At 31.9% G+C, this 19,399-nt stretch overlaps 2 protein-coding genes across 5 annotated transcripts in view; both read right to left on the minus strand.

Annotated features, from left to right (window-relative positions):
* Positions 1 to 19,399, minus strand: part of LOC111507433 (lachesin) — a 386,435-nt gene that overhangs the window by 215,503 nt on the left and 151,533 nt on the right.
* On the minus strand, positions 7,241 to 19,128 carry Tsp66E (Tetraspanin 66E). 4 transcript variants are annotated; one of them, XM_023170255.2, is made up of 2 exons: positions 18,979 to 19,128; positions 7,241 to 8,381 (listed from the first exon to the last, which is right to left on the minus strand). In XM_023170255.2, exon 2 carries the CDS (start codon positions 8,262 to 8,264, stop codon positions 7,485 to 7,487), a length of 780 nt encoding a protein of 259 aa, XP_023026023.2. In that variant the 5' UTR covers positions 8,265 to 8,381; positions 18,979 to 19,128; the 3' UTR covers positions 7,241 to 7,484. The 4 variants fall into 4 exon arrangements, with proteins under 4 accessions (XP_023026023.2, XP_023026022.2, XP_074038096.1 ...); XM_023170254.2 differs by having other exon boundaries at positions 18,746 to 19,116; XM_074181995.1 differs by lacking the exon at positions 18,979 to 19,128 and adding an exon at positions 14,827 to 14,844.

Below are 19,399 nucleotides of genomic sequence, written 5' to 3' on the forward strand. Positions count from 1 at the left end.
ATAAAATAACACTAAACGATTTTTGTTCGATAACTTCCGACGCGACGTTCATTAGTCGCTTGTAGGAGTTGCACAAGTCATAAACTACTTCAAAACTCACGCTGTTGCCATGTCGTCTTCACATAGGTGCATACTGTTCAAAAAGTTCGAAAATGTCAAATATTTCAAAAATTCACGACAGCCGTTCCTTGCAATGAAAGTAAACAACTTTCGCACGTCAATGGTTATGAGAAAAATGGTTTTTTTTCACTGCACTACCAGAATTTTGAAGCTGACTTATTTCATCCAGAATGTTTGCGATGTTAGAAACCGATGGTGAAAAATCGATATTAATATAGGGTGTTCGAGAAAATCATACGAAAGACTTTGTCAGAGATAATGGAACAGTAAACATGGAAAACGATATACTAAGCGAGTAGAAATTTCGAGAAAGATCCACTATATTACCTTTTATTAACGATACTTTGTGGTGATGTCTATGGTTGCCGATTAATGTTTACCCAATAGTCTAGAAAAAGCATGATGAATTCTACAGTCATAGGAAATATGCAACGGATGAAGAAATGAATTCACTTTAATATATTAGGACCTGGAAGTTAATGAATCTACCTGAAGATATATAGGCTTTTGATAATCGATAGGGTTCTTAGAAACGAACATCAATATCGCCCTTAGGAATGTATTCGAGCCCTAGCCAAGGCTTGGTTCGAAATCGAGCGCAGCCTTGGGCCGAGACGCGTAATTCATCAAAAGCCTAGCTTCAAGTCGGGTCGCATTTATGTAAGTCCGAGCTGGAGGGCCCCGAGCTGAGTTTAACTTTCTTGAACTCTTCAAGAATTGATTTCTGCCAAACCCGGTATTACATATCAAAAACGAAAATGTTAAACTGGTTGTCTAAGTCGTGGAGAAAAATAAAATTCATTTTCAAAAATATTTTAATTTTGCAAGTTTCACAATTTTGCGTGCTCGCAAGCTCAGAAGAAAACCGCTAAGATATCAATGTTACTGTAATCAAATTATATCAAAATGCTCAAAAGAAACAAATATCTACAAACTTCAGCTATGAAATAACATTGAACTTTACAACGACGACTTGATAAGTCAAATCGTTCTGTGTCTCTCCTAAAAACTCTTTTCGGACATACTCAGTTTACAACCTTCGGGATCGATATAATAATAATAATGATAATTAATGAATTAATTGAAATCATGATGGATATCAAAAACAAAAATACTGAAGGCTACGATAACCTTCTCCTACCTACCTTCCTCCTAGTGACCTAAATGTACTGGTTTCACTGATAAATTTATCCTTTCAAACAGGCATATTCCCCTGTTTCTAAAAACCTCTGTGGTCATTCCTCTGCATAAGGGCGGAGATTCTGATGATCCTTCTAATCTCCGCCATATATCTCTCATACCAACCATCGCAAAAATCATTGAAAAAACGACTACTTGGATTCATAAATTAGAATTACATCATCAGTGAAAATTAATTCGGCTTCCAGGATAATAAAAATACACACGATGTTATTTTTCCATTTCTGTATAAAGTTTATTCTGAGATAAATGTCGGTGAAAAGACTGCCGCAGTATTTTGTGACCTGTCAAAGGCATTCGACTGCGTTGATCACAAAATACTGTTGAGAAAGCTCCAACGTTATGGATGCAGAGGAGCAACTCACAAATGGTTCGATTCCTACTTAATGGGACGGACGCAAATGGTGAAAACATCTCAACTTTCAAAAAAAAAGGAAATGAATTCTGGTAGTTCCACAAGGTTCTGTGTTAGGTCCCATTCTTTTCTTATTATATATTAATGACCTCACCAAGCTTAATATTTCTGGGAAGTTCACCTTATTCTCAGATGACACTACCATACTTTGGAATAATAGAAACACTTGTGAGTTGCACAAAATAATCTCTGCCGACTTGAAAAAAGTTAAAGATTGGTGTGATTCAAACATTTTATCTTTTAACTTAACTAAAACAAATTTATTGTCATTTAGATGCTCAATCAACGAACTTTTTTTAAGACAGATCACTAGAATCTAAAAATAACACTAAATTTCTAGGAGTCTTCATCGACCAGAATTTAAAATTTGTGGATCATGTTAAACCACTCACTAGAAAAGTCTCCTCTGGCTGTTATGCGGCAAGAGTGATTTATAAAGAATTAGGATTCAGCACTGCAAAGATGGCGTACTTTTCACTCATAGATTCTCACTTACGCTACGGAATATCCTTTTGGGGAGCATGCAGTCCCACTTTATTCAAAAGTCTACTAATTTTACAGAAAAGGACAATAAGGTATATAGGAAACCTTAAACCAAGAGACTCCTGTAGAACCTTCTTCAAAAAACATAATATTCTAACTGCATTATTTATACTGGAATCTGTGTATTTAATATATAAGCATATATATTATATATATATATATATATATATATATATATATATATATTATATATATATTAAATATTGCTGCATCCTCTTTCCATTATAACACCCGAAACTGCAGACACACTCTGAAACTCACTGTGCCAACTAAAAACATTACCAGAGACTCCATATTTCACAACGGTGGAAAAATGTACAATCATTTGCCTATGGACATAAGATCTGCCAATATAAATGACTTTCAATTTAGGAAGTTAGTCAAACCCTATTATACTTTGGATGAATATTTTAACGATAGCTTTTAACTGACTTACGCATATTTTTTATCTTTACTTATCAAGGAGCTCTTAAATTGTTACTTTTTATGTCTACTCTTTTATAAACTTGACTTTTACTCTTTTATATATCTTTATAATCACACTTTGACAGGTAAGACCTCGTCAGTCCTTAGCTCGCACAATTTTCTCAACTTCTGAGAGTTGTTTTTCGTATGGGGGCGATAGCTGATTAACGGAAAAACATATTTTGAACAGATTTTATATATCTTTCATATCCTCCATTTTGATATAGTTTGCTTTGTCTACAAGATTATGTCTTATGATAATAAAGCATATTATTATTTATTATTTATTTAATAATAATAAATGGTCTTTATTTTACGTGGCTGAGTTTAGCAAAGCGCTATTCTTCCACTCAACCACGTTTGAAAAAAAAAGAAACATTACAAAAAATAAATGGCAATTTGAGGACAATAGTAAAATGAAATACAAATGTATATGTTTGGATCACTGTTGGCTGAGCAATTCAGTTTCAAGTTTACTTTTGAATAGCGGTAGTGATGACTTTTTCAAAGATTCACTGAATGAATTATACATTGTTACAGCATGATACGTGAAGGATCGTTCATAGATAGTGCTGTTATGATTCGGAATGTCAAAATTATTGTTGAATCCAAGATTTCTTGAGTGTATCTGATTCTGGGAAGGAGTTTATTTACCAAATAAGTGGGTTGTTGTTTTTTTATTAGTTTGTGAATGAAACAGGAGAAATGCAATTCTCTTCTGTTTTGCATTTTTAACCAATTCAGTTGATTGATTGAAGGGGTCACATGATCTCTGTAATTCAAGCTGGATATTAGTTTAATGCAGGCGTTCTGTACTTTCTGAATTCTTGCAGAAGTTGTGGAATCGATACAAGAGCCATAGACGACATCGCAATAATTAAACATAGATAGAATCAGTACGTCTGAAAGGGTAATTTTGAGAGACCTACTGAGGAAGATTTTTTAATCTTCCTCTTTGAAGATGATCACTTGGTGATCGAAACACGTGTCGAGGTGTTAAAAATAACGATTTGGTGTTGGGAAAAAACTCCAGTAATATTCATTACTACACCAAAGGTTCCAAACAGTGCATCATAAGTAATACTTATATAATAGACTTATAAACATATATATATATATATATATATATATACTTATATATAATATAACATAAATAAACACACCTATTGAACCAGACAAACAAACATTCATATCCAAACAAGAATATAAACAAAAATCTTACATAACCTGAATTCAAATATGCACATTTTGTCACGTAAATTTATCAATATAGAATTTAAACATTTTGTTTGTCAAATTTGCCTGTCTTATATCTGAGGGCAACTGATTAAACATCTTGACTCCAAGAAATTGGAGAAATTTAAAAGCGGTAGAACGGGTGCTATAAGAATGGCATGAAGCCTCAAATAGGGACATATTTTTGTAAACGAGGCAAACTGTTTCCAAAATGAACAAAGCAATCACTTTCAAAATATTTTGTTCAGCGAATTTGTATCTGCATGAATCACAAGGTTTAATTTTACAAATATACCTGATAGCCCGTTTCTGCAGTACTAATACAGTCAGAAGTGCTGATGAATTGCATATTCCCCAAAACGGTATTCCATAACGTAGGTGGGATTCAACGAGGGCGTAATACACCGTTCTAGCAGTTTTATTCCCAAATTTATTGAAGTTATTCTCACTGCATAATATCCAGAACAAATTTTACTTTCAATACGGTACGGTACGGTACGGTACGGTACTGATTAATACGGTATATTGCTGGGGAGAGTGGTGTGATGACTGCTACCTAGGACCTTAGTACATTATCTACATCATTATTATATTTTTTCAATAAAACCGTTCAACATAATTTTTTACTCATTTTATTTTCAAGTTTTCAGTTTCTAATTTTTATCCACCCTGATGCCACACAGTTCTCGGCACGTTTCAACCTTTTACCCTCATTTGGGTGGTGTATCGCTAGCGACGTATCATTTTTAGCCACACAACGCTCATAGTCCTCGACACGATACAAAATCTTGAGTTGGGTGGAAGATCCATGCTTGCATCCCGATTCCGAGTTGACACAGTTCTTTGTATAGATTATATGGGATTTGCATCTTTTTCATAGTGTACTACTATAGTACTTGTCAAGCCCTGTCATTTGATACCCATACTGAGGTAGTTATGCAAAAATATGTAATCCGCCACTTTGTATCTGCGGCCATCTTGGATTTACAATGATACAGAATCTATCAAATTGTATTATCATCAAAACTACATAAGTGCACCAAATATCAGATCAATCTGTCAATAGGAAGGGGTTCAAACTTCAATTACTGAATTTGGCCCAAACAAGCAAGGCAAGCTAAGTTGAATCGTTTAATAAAATGAAGTGAACCATTGAATAATTTCATCTCGACGAACTATGACAGTTCATTGTTACCATTGGTAGAAACTTTTGAATTACGATAGAAATTGATCTCCAATAATGATGATAATATGAATAATTGAAAGCTTTGAGGCTGAGTTTGAGGGTTTCATTTTTGGAAATATTGTTATTGTATTGATAAAAATTCTGGGAGTAAACATAAGTATCTTTTATTACATCATCAGTCGATAGAAAACGAAAATCACTGTCACTGTTTAATTCAATTTATCTATGTAACATTATAAAGAGAAAAAAATCATATAAACGATACACGTCCGTTAAAGCTTTATGCAGTAGGTACTCCTACGTCGCCTCATCCGTAAAACAACTCAAAATGTAATAAGACGGCACCTTGGTTGGAAAAATGCGCGTCGAAAAGAGTATTGCAGTTCTAGACTTTGGTAAAAAAGCTTGTTTTAGATTCATTTTACGCTAGAGGTTCCAGTTTTAACCTTCATCACCTGACGTTGAATACTATCGCAGAAATGTCTATGGCGGAACAGTCTATTCTCCCTAACATTTACATACCATTAACCGTTTCTACATCATTCGAAAAGTGATGTGAATCATATTTCCTTGCATCAATAAACTTATGTTAGCTGAGTACCATTTGGGAAAATTGATTTACCTCTCAGTAGTTTCAGTGCTTTTCTAACCTTTCTCAACAACAATAACGTCATGGGTGCATTGAAAGATTCGTTCCTGCTCAACGTCGTGACGGCACAGACCATTTTGGGTCGAAAGCAAATGTGTTGGAGAATGTTTCGAACTTTAGTATGGCTTTCCATTATTCAACCGATAAAGTATGACCTTTTCCTCATTTGCTTCAAGTAACAATCACCGGCTTAATTAGTTTACGACTTTCAGATATAATTCACTAACAATACAGGCGAAATGCTTTGATTTCATTTTATTGGGCTTCTTCCGATTTGGTAAAGTTTAATATCCAAGTATTGAAATGCAGGTAATACAACTTTGACGGAAAACTTTTTTATTATTTTTAATGCACAATAGGTGTACAGAAAGTTCAGGAAAATCGTGTAGAAAATCTGGAAGCCGCGCTTGTATGCAAATAGCGATTTACTCTGAATTCAAATCGCTGTAGTTAGAAGTATCTGGAGATGATGAAGCGCAGACTTCTCTCGGGGGAACCAAGTGGGCCAAATAAGTCGAACACTTTTCTTACAAAATCGCAACACGTGTTTCGCTATAAACTAGCTTCCTGAAGCGTTTGCATTTATATGAGCAATATTACAAATAACACTGAAGGTGATATTGAGTATTGGAAGTTACTGAAGCATGTAAAAATTTCTATATAGTTGAAAACCGTATTCCAAGTTTCTGAGAAGCCGCTTTTCCTATTTCAGTAACGTGATTCTGACAGGACTTACTGAATATCAACTAATTTCTTCTGAAAAAAAACCCTCTTTTAATAACAGTCTTTTTTGTTCCATTTTTCAGGTACGATGACAGGTACTTCATTGTAAATCTATTGATTCAAACACTATCACTGTCAAAAAAGTAGTTTTCATATTCAGAGTGTTCATATTTTTGCAAATCTTTGTTTCGGATAGATTTTTGTTCCAATTAGTTTTCAAAATAAACTCCCTTCTTTACCTGATCCACGTTTTTTGTTGTAAGGAGTAACTGACTTTCTTTTTTCAGAAGTTATTATATTTGCTTATAACAGACGTTATTTTTTTTAGCAATTATTCACTGTTTTGTAGCAATAATTCACATTTTTGTAGCAATTATTGCTACAGAAATGACTTTTCCCAAATTGAGACCTGAAATATTCCATTTAAGATGAAGCAAATCTAAAAATTCATACTCATTAGAGCCTTTGGAAACGATGGTATTCGTGACAAATTGACATAAAAGTACACAAATGTTCTGGCGTAGGGCAAGAGCCCTCCCACCACATTCACGTGCTCTGCTTGGTAGCTGAACTTGCCGAAACGTCGTGATAATGTCAAGGTCGAACGTACACCCGGACGAGTGTTTGAATGAAAATACATCTTGTTTTTCATACCAATTCAACTTTTTTTCACCAGGAAACACTGAAAATTGATAATAATAGGTCTGATGAAAAATATTATTAAAAGTATGTATCAATATAAAAAACTCTGTAACAATTCATTTGTAGATTTTTCCGCCTTTTCGATGACTATAACTTTGAAAATAAAAGCAACCATCTTCTAACTGTAGATTCATGATCAACGTACAATCACTACAAATATTCAGTTTGAATTTGTTATTGAATGAAAGTTCATTATCATACAAATATTAAGAACATTCTGTAATAATTTTGTACACATTTCCGGTTCAGTTTATTCTAGAACGTTTTACAGATTTCGACAGATAACACGACAGAAATATTCCTATCAATTCCACTAACAAAAAACCTATTGCTATCGCAACGAGTAAGTTCGAATGAGTTATCATCCAGTTTAAAAAGGCACCGAAACATCCTTTATCGTAAAAGGAATTAACCTCATTAGGTGAAGTGGTGCATGTTGGCGTTAAAGGTTTGTTGTTACTGTCCAAAACACAACAAGACTCCGGTATAACTTTATCACTATTCAACCACTGTTCATTTGTCTGGTAATCTGTATAATTGTCAACACCACAGCAGTGCAGGGCTATTTGTATTTTGTTCCAGGACAGCGTTATGGCATCTTCGTTGTCTGATTTCGAGTAATACTTAGATATTGACAGTTTCAACGAATTTTTGATTTCCTCCTCAGCTTTGGCCTTGTAGACTACAGCAAGAGACACCGCCACCACTTCCAAGATGAGAATGATTAGTAGGAACGAAGCGTACGTAGTGAGTATGCAATTTGATTGCCTCAAAGCGCCACAGTATCCCAGGAGGCTCACAACTAACATGAAAGCTCCTATCGATATAAAAACATACGAAATTTGTTCTATCACTCCCGGTTTGGTAAATTCTTGCAGCTGTTCATTTGGAATGATGGTGACGAGACCAATGAACGAACTCTTGTCTACCGCCAGCCACGTACCTAGGCCCAGAAGGGCGAAAGCTAACAAAAATATGAAGAAGTTGAATCCACACAATATATATTTTGCACAGCAGTCGATCATTTTCAAGCAGGTTTGTCCAAGAAACTAGTTTTGTCAAACTCATCGATGTAAACTGGAAACCATTTGGAATTTTTTGACCATTTTTGGTTGAAACATCCGAAAATTATGGTCCTAAATCTGAAAGAAAAAGGCACATTATTATTTAAACCATGATTTTCAATAATATTCTGAAATTGCATCGTACGTCACTTTGACATTTTATTCGATATGGAATTTTACAGAAAGTCATATATTGAGTAAATATGTTCATGATAAATGCTTCAAGATGTATCCCGGCGCAGTATCCGTTCGATAAAAATATATACGAGTAGGTATGTATATAGATTATAAATACTTCAGAAAGATGTTGATATGTCATACAAAAAATTTCTCAATTTTTAGTAATATCATTTCCGTGTATATTCAAACACTTGGTTATTAGAATACGACTCAGGGACCAAAAATTGAGGTAGATTTTTTTTTACTGCGGCTTCACTTATTTTTCCCTTATTCAAATGAAGTATTCAATGGATTCGTATCTACATAGTATAACATTAAATTCAAACACAAATACTTCTGCTATAGTGCGTAATCCATCATTCAAATTTGTGTTTTTGTTCATCAAAATCAGTTTTATATTATATAGGTACTGTAGTACAGAAAAATGTAATTTTTTCAAGTTTCACACTAGATGAATAACTTCTGAAAAGTAATTGAAACCTTGTTATTGCACTTATTATTGTGTGCCCTACATACAACATATATACAACATTGAAATGTATAAATTTCAAACTATATAAATAAAACTGAATAAAAATGAATTATTCACAATCTAATAGATACTACAGATGTTCAGAGTTAGGAAACACTGTGGAAATCATTGAATACGTGCGGGTCTAGTGATGGAATAAAAATTAATAGGTACCTTTTAACGAGGATTCTAATCTTCCAAGTGAATTTGACCACAAACCTCATGTTCCGAAGAATTTCAAAATTAATTTAATTTTTGAAACAGAAAGCTCTATTTTTTTCAATTCAGAATTTGAAATAGCAGAAAATTTCACGCTCAAATACATCTTCACATCTCAGATTAACGAAACGAAACGAAAAAAGTACATCTTTGCGCATATTCGTGACGATACTTTAACAAAACTTCAACAATGTTTCAAAAAATATTTCAAAATGAAAAATAGTAAGCTTTTCGTGCTACATGAAAACTTAGAGCCGGTACTCGAGACAAATTTCAAAGTATAATAAATTCATACCCTTGTGAAAAGAGAAAATTAATGCTCCTAAGGAAAATTATCACGAGGGTGGGAAATGTTGATTTTTGAACATAAATTGAAAAATGATAAGGAAATTCCATCTCTAGATGAATGATACTTCGTAAAAATGGATCTGGAGGCATATATAAATTTCCAAACTGTTTGGCTTCTGTATCACTGTATGCCTTGAAATAACTATATACATTTGTTTCATTCAGTGTGATACTGGCAAAATTTGTACATACTTTACATGAATGTTTTCCTAAACATTTTCCCAAAAGATATCCACAAACATAGCCAAAACTGTTGACTTCGGAAATGTCTAGAGTTCTATAATAATCATTTGTCTCTACTCTCAGAAGGTTTATGGGGATTTTTTGGAACTTCCACAATAATCTTCATTCTATTTATGTCTGCATCTGTAATACCAGATAGAATCTCACTAGTATCTTCTAGACAGTTAGTTCCTTCTACCTGTGTGAAATACTGGAGAGTAAATGTGTTTTTGAAAGCTCTGGTAATTTGAACAGGAGTTGGGTTTCTGGCATTTCTACAAGTACTTCTCTATTGACCAAAATAATTTTCCACACAGTCGTGATTTATATTCCTCGTCAATATGTAGGAGTGTCCTTCACTATGTAGGTTTTCTCAAAGTTGCATGAATGCCGAATTTGTTATCTGCCACCCGTAAATGAATCTCATTTGTCCAGTTTTTTTCCTTTTTTTGATATTACAGGTAGTTTGCTGAAAAATATTTTCATTTCCTTCAGAAAATCAATTTGTTTTGCTATTCCGAAAAAACGTTTATTGAAATCGGTTTGGATTCAAAATATCAAACACTTTATCCATTTTTCAATGAATGTAGCCGTTTTGCTGCTGATGGTATCTGATTCAAACTGGCATAAGTATTCATCGCTGTAGCTACCAACTGTCTGAAAACTTGACTGGCTAATTTAACCTTCATCCTTTGAAAGTTAGTGGGAAATGAATGAAAATCAGTAAGTTTGGGTGCTAGTCTATATTGCTTTTCCTTATCCAAGTTGTAAAGTTGTCCAAAATGACTTTTGTTTGTTGTAAATTAATCAAATTTAAAAAAGTCATAGAAAAAAATGGTTTCTGCTACATTTCGGCAGATGAGGAGTCACAATAAAAATAAAAATCTCTAAGTGAAGAACATTATCTCGATTTAGAGAAATCTTGTTCTCCTATATTCATGAAGAAATATTTTTATAAGCTGAGAAATATATTCTATCAAGTTGAATTTGAATCATTAATTCAAATGGACTGAATAAACACTTTAGAATAAAAAAAAAATATTCCACCAAGATTGTGCATACATTTCAATAGAAATCATCACATTAGCTCAAGAGAAGTAAATATGCATTCTTTATTGTGAGCAAAATTAATCTCGAAGCAAAACTTTTTTGAGTTTTGAAAGAATTATTTGTTAACTTGGAACACTATTTAAATATCTCCGTAGGAGAAATTGATTGTTTTCCTTTGAATAGAAGCATTTTTCATTCCAACGTTTTTATTTGTATGAATCAAAATAAATACATTTACTTCATCAAAGATGAACTTATGCTTCTGTTTATAAACTGTCCCTCTCATACGGATGTCTTTAGTTACTTGAATCCAAAGTATCTCATCTGTAATATGAACAGCTATAAGTGGTAAGGGAAGAAATTAAATAATACATTATATATTATGATTGGTTTATTTGAAGCAATCGCAAATTATAAATATTATCCTGAAAAAGCATATGATAAAATACAAACCGTAATAAATAACTAAATTTTCTTTGCTAATCTTTGCTTAAATGTCATATTACAACCGCACATTATTGAGAGATCATACAGTTATACAAATAACAGGAATAAATATCCAATCTGAAAACATATATAAAAATAGTGACATATTCTTGACAAATTGTAAATTAACAAAAAAATAAAATCGAAGCCTATAAACAACATAAAAATTCAGACAAGAGAATGAATAAATTTATTAGTGATTTCACACAAACTTAAAATAGATGCCATTCTGGTAAATAAAATTTAAAAATCACTATCGTCTATCAAGTGCTGCATTCTGCTTTTGTTTATCCACAATTTCCGGAACATCACTTGGATTCTGAAACGAAAGAAGAAATCAGCACATCATCGTTAACCACTATTTCAAATACCTACAAAGGTAAAAATATGAAAACAGCTGCCACTTAATAAAAAAAAATATATATTTTTTTCATAAAAAAACTGTTTGAGTGGATTTATTCCGTTAACCAATCCAATTGTTGTCCGCATACGAACGACAACCCTCAAAATTTCAAACTTGTCTCAGACAAACTTGATCAGAAATAAATAATCAATTCAAAAGACCTACTTCAAATTCCTTTGAAGTGGGCAAAAGTCTTTATAGAAAAATTGCCTTTCAAAATAATCATTTTGGAACCGTTATAGGAATTCAAAGTGTTGTGTGAGTATTATTAGAGGATCAATGGAAAATATAAAATGTTTCTTTTGAAAAATTTAACTCATGATCATACAAACATACTTGAAGGTATGTGATTCGCTATTTAAATAAAAACATTCACTGTTTTCAAGTTTTTGGAAATTCTGATGTCTCTAGTGAGTTTGGTAATATTTCTACCTATTTCTTACATTCCTAAAGGAAATATATTAAATAATTTCAAGCTGAGTAGGGTATATTCAATTTGTTCCCAATGAATAACATAAAAAAAATCCTGAAGTAATTACAGAAAGTAAAGACATTTCGGAATGCAACAAACATTTACATGTTGAAATCAGAAAGTGGCTGTCATATGTAGGTGCTTTTTACACCTACTGGTGCCTATTCTGGTATTTTTTGTATTATAATTTATTGTCGAAACTATAAGTACCTCTCTCGTTCAATAAAAAATAAATTCGGTCTGAGAGAAAATCAAATTTCATTTAGAGAAAATGCACTTAATTAAAACAAGATATAAGATATTTTCAAAACAAGAGATTGGCGAATTTGAATCAACGTGGAGGATTTTTCAGTTCAAATTAATATACACTTGCAGAGCTCGGCAAATGTAATAATGCATAATTTTTGCAAAATTAGGGCAAAATTAAGAGTTGCTATCAAAGTTTACCATTTTCTCTTCGGTACTAGGTATACAACGCAGTACTTACAGATAAAGCAGAGTTTTTTTCTCAAGTAACCCAAACACATCAATTTTATCCAGTTATAATACTTACCTATGAAAATATCTTCCAACTGTGTGAAACCCCAGTCTTATAAAATCTGTTCCATTATGGAAGATACAAAATAATTTCGGAAAAGAATTGCACTACCTACAGACACTTCTTCCTTAAAATCACAACACACCACAACACATACTGGCGCGTACGCGAACACTGTTCTACATTATTTGTCATAATACTGAATTCAAATTCCTTACAATAATATATATCTGGTTAAAATCTGTTTTTTAATCTATGTTCAAATAAAAGTTTTTTTCGAACTGAAATGAATGAAATACTTCTTTAAAAGAAATCCTGTTCATTTTATACAAAATTCCTGTTATCTTCAGTTCAGTTTTGTATATAGAATCACAAAACTCTTGTTATAAACGAATAGAGTTATTTGAAGGGATATAATTTTGAATTCAAACAAACAATATGTTTTCAGATCAAGTTGATATTGCTCTCCATATGAAACAGTTTATTTTTCTCTTTGAATAGGTGGTAGATTTTGAGATGATATTATATTTTCTTGATTAAATATAGTTCATCTTTGCAATAATATAATCAAACGAATGATGTCGTTGAAAGGCCAAGAAATTTGATTTCTTCGTCAAAAAAAGTGTGATTCTCTTGTGGAACCTGGCGCTGTTGGCATGAAGTAATAGTTTCTCCAATAAAGATAAAAACTTCAAAGCAACCTATGATCTTCTTTAAAAGAGATAATTTTTACTGTCTATCAAAAAAATAAAATATTTTTTCTCAGCAACAAAGAAATATGGCTGCTCTTTTTTGATAATTGCCTAACAGCTTCAATCAGAATACTTTTTATATCCAGTATTGATGTGGATGAATTAGTAAAAAAGTATGCAATAGTAGGCTCAAAAAAAAGGTATTTGAATATACATTTGATACATATTAGCCAAATCAAAAAATGTGGTATTTACCTTTGTGAATTTCCAGTGGAACTCCGATTGATTTGTCATTTTATGAACAACACAGTTCATCAGATAATGTTTCCACGTATATCCACGTTCTTTGTGTATATTATATATTTTACTACAGAGTCTTTGATTTGCTTTTTGTCATGATGATACTAAAAGATTCCTGGGGTTTTCTTTCAATCATTATTGTAATTCTGTGCAATCAATCGCATTCACCATGAAATGTCGCTTGGCTTCAACTCGTTTATTGAATATTTGATGAGAGTACTTCGAGATTATTGATTTTTACCAGTTCATATTACACTGGTTTGATATCTATGACGGATACAGAAAATACCTACATATATTATTAAGATTTACGGAACAATTTCAGTAAAAGTCTTATAACACAAACAAAACAAATGTCACTACTTTATCTAAATTATATAGTAAACTAAAAGTTCCAATTTCAAATAAACAAAAATCCAGTTTGGTATACAAAATTTCTTGTATGGATTTTTCTAAAGCTTATATAGGACATTGTTTGGAACCTTTAGTGTAGTAATGAATATTACTAGAGTTTTATTTCATCACCAAATCGTTATTTTAACACCTCTACATGTGTTTCGATCACCAACTAATCATCTTCAAGAGGAAGATTCAACTGGGTATATCAGAAATGGTGATCTTATTTCAGATACGACCCACTAACTCATTATTTCGTCGATTATCACATTTCAAAGATTAATTTGAAAGAAGGTTTCACCTTCCTGAATCATAATTGACAACCATCAATATTCAGGCCTCTTCACAAGAAAGCACAAGAAAATCCTGAAAAACTACTGCACTGTAGCGATGCAAGGATTTTCTGGACTGGAAATCTCTAGGGCCAATTATAGAATCGTCTAGAATGCAGTCTCTTGGATATTCTTTGAAACACTATTTCTGAACACGAGGAGCAATAACATTTAAAAAAAGAACTCACGTTAAATAGTCAATTTCTTCCATCTGATATAAAAAAACAAGGCCATTGGAAAATGTTTGACTAATGAGTAGTTATAGTAGTATAATAGTATAGTTATCTTCACATATAGTAAGTGGGCATACTTGAAGAATGGCTGTAAATCAAATTATCTAGAAGAACAATTGGTTCAGGCCAGTCTCAACTCACCTATACTGTAGATTAATGGACTGACACCTATCATGAAAAAACTACTTTCCTGGCTAATACCGCGAAGGGCGTTGGATTATATCACAAACTTACTATAAAACTATGATACAACAGAATGCACACCCAATTCTTTTTTTTCTCAGACTGACAAAAACAACTTCTTTGGAAAACGTTTCTGAAACAAAATCCATTGTAAAAACCAAACTAAAATATACGTTTTTGCAAGTGTTCCTAATCCAACTAGGAATAAAGTTATATATCATCTATTAGGTTCTGTAGGTCAAATATTTCTCGATTCTAAGGATTGTGACGTGCATCTCGACACTTAGCACTTATTACGTAGGAAACGGTAGGTTGCAGGTAGCAGGTTATCCCCAGGGAGAGTGGTTTTGACCCCACTGTTATGGAAATTATATTCAGGGTTTTAATTGAGACAGTCAGATAACTGTGTTATCATTGTCCAAAAAAATATGAAAAACCAATACAACAGTCTCTTAATACTATAACGAGATGGACTGATGAAAAAGGGATTAACATTAGCCCATCATAGTTTTAACCAAGAGAATGACTCACCACCTTAGAGGCCAATCATAGATGAACAACTTCATAACTCCACAATTGTGTCAAATCATTGGACACACAGCTTGTTTCAAGACATACAGTTAAAGCCGAAATAAACGATATTGGGCAAATTTAAAGTTGGCGGCACTCTCAAAGGCCAAAAAAACCAATACATAGAAATGAACCGGCAGCGAACTAGTCTACGTGGACTGTATACTTGGTGGTTCGTATTGGATGATTTTTATTAACCGAGTTTTATGGTTGGCTGAAGAGTCATGAAATGAAATTAGAAGTCATGTTACGGTGACGAATAGAAATAGGGGAATGTGGGGATGGGTATCGCCGTCGTGTTCAGTTCAGGAACTGATCGCGATTTGAGTGTTAGAATTCGATATTGGTGCAGTTATAATTACTTAAAATTTTTGTTATCTGCTTAGAATGTGTCGTCTTTGGAAAAGTACTAATAGTATTAACGAGTGTGATAACAACGCATGTTTTTCGAGGGGATTGATTCCAATAGCGATGGTGAACAATGCGAAAGAGAGATACCAGTGAATAAGATGACACGGAGTTTGGCAACATTTTTGTTGATTCATGTTATTAGTCTCCATAGTAGTAACATTTTGAAACAATTTTTATTGTTTCTATATACTTCAGTAAGAGCGTCAAAACGATAGTCTAGTTCATATGTACTTTTTTTTTGTAACATTTTTCAGCCCTGTCCAAAAATTACGACCAAGGTGTCATTCGATTTTGCCTAGAAAGTTTAAGGAAAGGTCCGAAAACGCGCCGATAAAAATTACAAAAGTTATAAACAATTAAGTGGAAAAAATGGGGCTTTAGTTTTTTCTTAATATCTCGGAAAATTTCCAAAATTTTGGAAATTTGAAAAAAGATTTGAAAAGATCAATGAATTTGCGTAAAAAAAGTCCCAACTCACGAAACTGTATCTCGATTATTTATAATTTTTACACAGCCCTGAAAATAGAGCCAAAAGCGGGTAGTCTGGCTTACGCGCGCCTTTCGTCACTCTGACATAAAAACAAAAAAATATTTGAACATATTAAATGTAAATATTAAGGAATGAAAAAATTCATGTAATGTTGGGATACATCAATAAACAATAATACGCAGTCAAAAAAATTTGTATCCCAATTTTAACGTTAATTATAAATTTGTTAATTAATAACTTTTTCTGAATTGAAAGTTGATATAAAAATCCCTATAATTATTAAACTAAAACCCTGGCATTTTTTTCCTTTGGTGAAGTTATCCTTAATAGGCAACAAAATAGATTATCGTTTCTAAAATGAAAAAAATGTAATTTTCTATTTTTTTATTGACAATTGAAAATTATAATTTTATAAAAAATACAACACAATTTTTTTTTCAAATTTTTTATTGTTACAATGTCTCATGGCTAAAAACTAATTATTAATATTTTTTTTTAAATTTTCTACAGCAATTGTTAATAAATTTATTATGAACAAATACATTGTTTACAAGCAATTCGAAAATTTTTTTTGCATTATGTTAATTGAAAAAAATTATGATTTTTAGAAAAAAAATGGTTTCTTGAAAAAATTTCTTTGTTGTTAAAAAATGCGTTTGTTAATCAATCGTTTTTTGCAACTAAATATTAAAATTAAGGACCCGTTTTTTTTTTAAATCATAAATTCTATTGTTCTTTAAGGTTTTGTAAAAACTTTTTTTAATTATTTTTTTAATTATTTATTTAAAAAAATTGTTATAAACAATTTTTTTAATTTTTTTTTCAATACTTTGTTCTATAATAAAAGTAACTATGTGTTTTTTTTTTAATTTATTCAATTTTTTATAAAACTTTTAATATGATACCTTGATACTTTTTCATTCGCTCCTTCGCTTTTATAATTATAATAACTTTCGATGTGGATGTAAAAAAGCTGGGCTTCCTTGCTCATCTTTATGCAAAAATTGTAAAGGTGAAACATGTTCTAACAGTACAAGGCCATTACTTGATGATGACAATGATGATAGTGATATCATGATCGGTCGATTAAATGCTATCGATAGTAATCCCGATGGAAATGAAGACGACCTTAATGATTATCAAGATTTTCCAGTAGGAGAGGAAAGAGGAGGAGGTTCAAGAAACATCACGACAAAAAAATACAGAAGAAACCACAGATGATGAGCCACCGCCACTAAAACGATCTAAAAGATTACAAAAAAAAATATAAAAATTATAAAAAAACTTTTAACTGTACTAATCATGATTTAATAGATTTTAAAAATAACTTTCAGTATGTTTTTGATTTAGTAAATTCCCTGAAAACTTGAAATTTTTCTTTTTTTAATAAATAACGATCAATAATTAAATAAATAATAGGACTACAACTTTAGTAAAAGGCTTGAATTGTTAATAAATTTATAATGACAAACAAAAAAGACTTGAAGCATATTTGTCATAACTGCAATAGTTTAAAAAGTTATTATAATTATAAAAGCGAAGGAGCGAAGTATCAAGGTATCACAATATTAAAAGTTCAATAAAAAATAGAATAAATTGAAGAAAAAACACATAGTTACTTTTATTATAGAACAAAGTATTGAAAAACATAAAAAAATAAAAAATATTGTTTATAACAATTTTTTTAAGTAAACAATTGAAAAAAGAATAAAAAAAGGTTTTTTCAAAACCTTAAAGAACAATAGAATTTATGATTTAAAAAAAACGGTTCCTTAATTTTAATATTTAGTTGCAAAAAACGATTGTTAATTAACAAACGCATTTTTTAGCAACAAAGAAATTTTTTTAAGAAACAATTTTTTTCTAAAAATCATAACTTTTGTAATTTTTATCGGCGCGTTTTCGGACCTCTCCTTAAACTTTCTAGGCAAAAATACGAATCGAATGACACCTTGGTCGTAATTTTTGGACTGGGCTGAAAAATGTCACCAAAAAGAGCTAAATCGAGTACATGTGAACCAGACTACGACACTCAATCCCTCATGCGATATAAAAAGTTTGCAGTGAATGTCACCCCCTTCAGGGGGTGGAAAGAGCGGAGTTGAAAATTCGCTAAAACAGTTCTTCGTAACGACCAAAATTGTGCTCAGAATACCATTTCTAACTGAATAAAATATCTGTTTCAACAATAAAACTCAATCCACTCAAGTACTGGAATGAACAAAATGACCTTTACATTGTGATATTTTCAAAAATAAGAAAGAAACCTCGTAATAATTTGAAATCATACCGTATCGTATGGCCTAGATTCCTAAGAATATTTTCAAATAGGAAATGAACGAGTGAAAGTGACAACGATGCAATCAGTACCTTGTATAACATAAAAATGTGAATGAAATAAATTACCTTATAGAGCATATCCGACTTTATACAAATAAAGGCATTTCCTGGAGGTCATTCGCCAAGTGTTGAATAAAAATCAGCTGCCGTTGAAGAGAGAAAAATATAACAACAAACAAGTAAAAGTCAAGGCTGAATTGATTGTTAAGTTTGTAATATCCATCTATTTATTAAAGAAATTAAAGACCCATCCGATAGTTCCTTTGACAAATTTCAAGAAGTGCAGTAAACTTGTTTACCTTGCGAAGTACACAGTAGCTAAACTGAAACACGCACTATAACCATGACAACGTTTTCTTGAATAACATAGGATACAGTTAGGTTAGCTCAAATGTTCGAAGAGAAAGGACTACTGACACATAAACGAACGTGCATCATTCACTGGTCGAGCAGGCATCTGTCTCGGGGAACTCGTTATTTCGACAGAGTTACTGAATAATTACCTTAAAAGGAAAGGAGTGAGTAAACTAGTCCGAAGAAATGGCCAAAAGATAAGCTAACCTACAAAGAATAATGTAGGTATATGTAACATTTTGAAAAAAGATCAGTCGACGTTATATTTACCTTGAGGTAATGTGATATAAGGTAACGTGAGGAAGATCGAAGTGAATTGGATGTCGTAAATTGGAGCATTGGAATATCCACCAAATGAGAGTATAA

The sequence above is a fragment of the Leptinotarsa decemlineata genome, unplaced genomic scaffold (assembly GCF_025532065.1).
Source record: "Leptinotarsa decemlineata unplaced genomic scaffold, Ldec_3_MD MMD2_tig00026328_RagTag_RagTag, whole genome shotgun sequence".
Classification (NCBI taxonomy): Eukaryota; Metazoa; Arthropoda; class Insecta; order Coleoptera; family Chrysomelidae; genus Leptinotarsa; species Leptinotarsa decemlineata.

Excerpts from the sequence above, each read along its gene's own strand:
- Tsp66E (XM_023170255.2), bottom strand. The coding sequence starts at position 8,264 with ATGATCGACTGCTGTGCAAAATATATATTGTGTGGATTCAACTTCTTC.